General features: G+C 38.6%; 2 protein-coding genes across 2 annotated transcripts; both read right to left on the bottom strand.

Annotated features, from left to right (window-relative positions):
* Window positions 1-780: 780 nt before the first annotated feature.
* LOC114039503 (olfactory receptor 4F3/4F16/4F29-like) lies at window positions 781-1,731 on the bottom strand. Its single transcript, XM_027857266.1, has one exon. It carries the CDS (start codon window positions 1,729-1,731, stop codon window positions 781-783), a length of 951 nt encoding a protein of 316 aa, XP_027713067.1.
* A 1,371-nt stretch (window positions 1,732-3,102) lies between these two features.
* On the bottom strand, window positions 3,103-4,053 carry LOC114039502 (olfactory receptor 4F3/4F16/4F29-like). Its single transcript, XM_027857265.1, has one exon. It carries the CDS (start codon window positions 4,051-4,053, stop codon window positions 3,103-3,105), a length of 951 nt encoding a protein of 316 aa, XP_027713066.1.
* Between the last annotated feature and the right edge of the window lie 327 nt (window positions 4,054-4,380).

Genomic DNA, 4,380 nt, shown 5'->3' with positions numbered 1-4,380 from the left:
TGATTGCTTCCCCATCCCCTGAAGTGACTATTGTCATGATTTACCTCGGGATAGATAAGGCAAAGCATTACTCATTGCATTGATACATCTCAAATTTGTTCATTTTTACAATGTTATTGTCATAGTATAAACTATTCTCTTGATTTTAATCACTTCACTCTGCATTAGTTTATACAAGTCTTCCCAGGGTTCTATGAAAACATCCATTCCATCATTGCTTAAAGGCCATTTCTATATCATTCTCCATGATTTTTTTAAATATTACTAACAGCACCTCATCAATCACATCCACCAGTTTTTTCAGGACTATGAGATGTAGTACATCCAGACCTGGTGACTTGAATCATTGAGGGCAGCTCTCTTACCATGCTCACTTGGCTTCACTTCAGATCTCTAATAATTACAACTGCTCTATGTTTCCCAGTCCAAAGATCATTCCCCTTGGTAGAAGCAAAATAAGGATTGAGTAGTTCTGCCTTCTTGCAATCATCCCATCCCATTTTTAGAATGTTTCTCTTGCCCCAATATAGCTTCTTTAAAGTCTTTTGTATTATCCAGAACATTCACTCCCAATCACAGCTTATTCTGGGAGTAAGCACTCTTAGAATCATTCATATAGGACTATGCCTTTTCTTTATCTTTGGCTACATGCCGTTGGTTTCAGCTTCTATAATGTGTACCTCCAATTGAGTGTTTTCAAAATGTAACTCCTATGTTCTCCTGTGAATAAGCTCTTCCTCCAGACTTTACTAATTCTTCTAACAGGGAGTTCTCATATCTTCACCAAATCCCTGAAGAGATTTTCCTGAAACTCACAAACTGGCTGCACACTCTCCTCATTGCTACCTTCATCTCTTTGTTCCTTAAGGTATAGATGATTGGATTCAGAGAGGGAGTAAGAACTACATCAAAGACAGCAAGGAAGTTATCAAGACGTGACGTAGCATGTGGCCTTGTATAAACAAAGATCAATGGACCAAGGAATAAAACCACAACAGTGATATGAGCTGACAGAGTAGAGAGGGCCTTAGAGACACCACCTGATGAATGCTTCTGAACAGTCACTAGGATGGAAATGTAGGAACTGATCAAGATGAAAAACACACACAGGGACATGAAGCCACTGTTAGCAGTGACTATGAACTGCAGTCTATATGTGTCCGTGCAAGCAAGTTTGATAAACCGAGGAAAGTCACAATAAAAACTATCCAGTTCATTAGGACCACAGAAAGGCAAGTGGACTACAAAAGCCAGTTGGGCCACTGAATGGATGAAGCCAATGATCCAGGCAGCAGCCAAAAGCAAAATACACATTCTTGGACACATAATAATTAGGTAGTGGAGAGGCTTACATATGGCCACATATCTGTCAAAGGCCATGGCTATGAGTAACAGCATCTCAACACCACCAATCAGATGAATAAAGAACATCTGAGTGATGCAACCATAGAATGAGATGACTTTGTGTTTTCGAAAAAGATCACTCATCATCTTAGGGGAAATGACAGAGGACATCCCCAGGTCAATAAAGGAGAGATTGGCCAGCAAGAAATACATGGGGGAGTGCAAGTGAGGGTCAGAGGTCACTGTGAGCACAATGAGGGAGTTTCCCAGCATGCTTGCCAAGTAGAACACAGAGGAGAACACAAAGAGAAAAAGTTGAATATCCCAAGAATTGGAAAGTCCCAGGAATACAAATTCAGACACCGCAGAATAATTCTCTTTGTCCATTGACTCAGCAGGATCATCTCTTATGTTACCTGTCAAAGGAAAAAGACAAGAGATTCCAAATTACTAGATATGAATTAGCAACAGTGATGTCTGAAAAAATAAAAGAGGGCTATTAAAACATTTTTAAATGCACAGAAGAAAACAGAAAGAAATTCAGTAGGAAGTCCAAGCAAGACAGTTTCCAAATTAACATGTAGATTCTGTATATGTGGATGTATATGTGTGTATATCACACACACACACACACACACACACACACAAGTACATATACATATGCAAATATTATTGAGTGGGATAGAATGGAGATCCAACTTCATTTCAAATCTATTCTGCTGTGTTTATATAAATGCTCTTTTTTGGTGTTTAAATTCAAAACAAAATAAAATGAAAAAATAAGACAAATTACCAGGAATGATGTTGTAGAAGTATATTTCTAAAACATCCTTTTTCCTTTCTCTAGAAACACTATTTCTCCAGCTTACAATTCTTTCCGGACTTTTCCCTTTAGGAAAGTAGTAAGAATGAGGGGTAAGGTCTTCCTTGGAAATGAAGTAATGGTGATAACCAAATTTAACTCTTGTCTTGATGAGATGATTGCTTCCCCATCCCCTGAAGTGACTATTGTCATGATTTACCTCGGGATAGATAAGGCAAAGCATTACTCATTGCATTGATACATCTCAAATTTGTTCATTTTTACAATGTTATTGTCATAGTATAAACTATTCTCTTGATTTTAATCACTTCACTCTGCATTAGTTTATACAAGTCTTCCCAGGGTTCTATGAAAACATCCATTCCATCATTGCTTAAAGGCCATTTCTATATCATTCTCCATGATTTTTTTAAATATTACTAACAGCACCTCATCAATCACATCCACCAGTTTTTTCAGGACTATGAGATGTAGTACATCCAGACCTGGTGACTTGAATCATTGAGGGCAGCTCTCTTACCATGCTCACTTGGCTTCACTTCAGATCTCTAATAATTACAACTGCTCTATGTTTCCCAGTCCAAAGATCATTCCCCTTGGTAGAAGCAAAATAAGGATTGAGTAGTTCTGCCTTCTTGCAATCATCCCATCCCATTTTTAGAATGTTTCTCTTGCCCCAATATAGCTTCTTTAAAGTCTTTTGTATTATCCAGAACATTCACTCCCAATCACAGCTTATTCTGGGAGTAAGCACTCTTAGAATCATTCATATAGGACTATGCCTTTTCTTTATCTTTGGCTACATGCCGTTGGTTTCAGCTTCTATAATGTGTACCTCCAATTGAGTGTTTTCAAAATGTAACTCCTATGTTCTCCTGTGAATAAGCTCTTCCTCCAGACTTTACTAATTCTTCTAACAGGGAGTTCTCATATCTTCACCAAATCCCTGAAGAGATTTTCCTGAAACTCACAAACTGGCTGCACACTCTCCTCATTGCTACCTTCATCTCTTTGTTCCTTAAGGTATAGATGATTGGATTCAGAGAGGGAGTAAGAACTACATCAAAGACAGCAAGGAAGTTATCAAGACGTGACGTAGCATGTGGCCTTGTATAAACAAAGATCAATGGACCAAGGAATAAAACCACAACAGTGATATGAGCTGACAGAGTAGAGAGGGCCTTAGAGACACCACCTGATGAATGCTTCTGAACAGTCACTAGGATGGAAATGTAGGAACTGATCAAGATGAAAAACACACACAGGGACATGAAGCCACTGTTAGCAGTGACTATGAACTGCAGTCTATATGTGTCCGTGCAAGCAAGTTTGATAAACCGAGGAAAGTCACAATAAAAACTATCCAGTTCATTAGGACCACAGAAAGGCAAGTGGACTACAAAAGCCAGTTGGGCCACTGAATGGATGAAGCCAATGATCCAGGCAGCAGCCAAAAGCAAAATACACATTCTTGGACACATAATAATTAGGTAGTGGAGAGGCTTACATATGGCCACATATCTGTCAAAGGCCATGGCTATGAGTAACAGCATCTCAACACCACCAATCAGATGAATAAAGAACATCTGAGTGATGCAACCATAGAATGAGATGACTTTGTGTTTTCGAAAAAGATCACTCATCATCTTAGGGGAAATGACAGAGGACATCCCCAGGTCAATAAAGGAGAGATTGGCCAGCAAGAAATACATGGGGGAGTGCAAGTGAGGGTCAGAGGTCACTGTGAGCACAATGAGGGAGTTTCCCAGCATGCTTGCCAAGTAGAACACAGAGGAGAACACAAAGAGAAAAAGTTGAATATCCCAAGAATTGGAAAGTCCCAGGAATACAAATTCAGACACCGCAGAATAATTCTCTTTGTCCATTGACTCAGCAGGATCATCTCTTATGTTACCTGTCAAAGGAAAAAGACAAGAGATTCCAAATTACTAGATATGAATTAGCAACAGTGATGTCTGAAAAAATAAAAGAGGGCTATTAAAACATTTTTAAATGCACAGAAGAAAACAGAAAGAAATTCAGTAGGAAGTCCAAGCAAGACAGTTTCCAAATTAACATGTAGATTCTGTATATGTGGATGTATATGTGTGTATATCACACACACACACACACACACACACACACAAGTACATATACATATGCAAATATTATTGAGTGGGATAGAATGGAGATCCAACTTCATTTCAAATCTA

This window comes from Vombatus ursinus, unplaced genomic scaffold, assembly GCF_900497805.2.
Source record: "Vombatus ursinus unplaced genomic scaffold, bare-nosed wombat genome assembly UNPS02011949.1, whole genome shotgun sequence".
Taxonomy (NCBI): domain Eukaryota; kingdom Metazoa; phylum Chordata; class Mammalia; order Diprotodontia; family Vombatidae; genus Vombatus; species Vombatus ursinus.
The sequence above is the reverse complement of the archived record's forward strand: the minus strand, read 5'-3'. Positions and strand labels throughout refer to the sequence as shown.

Excerpts from the sequence above, each read along its gene's own strand:
- LOC114039503 (XM_027857266.1), bottom strand. The coding sequence starts at position 1,731 with ATGGACAAAGAGAATTATTCTGCGGTGTCTGAATTTGTATTCCTGGGA.
- LOC114039502 (XM_027857265.1), bottom strand. The coding sequence starts at position 4,053 with ATGGACAAAGAGAATTATTCTGCGGTGTCTGAATTTGTATTCCTGGGA.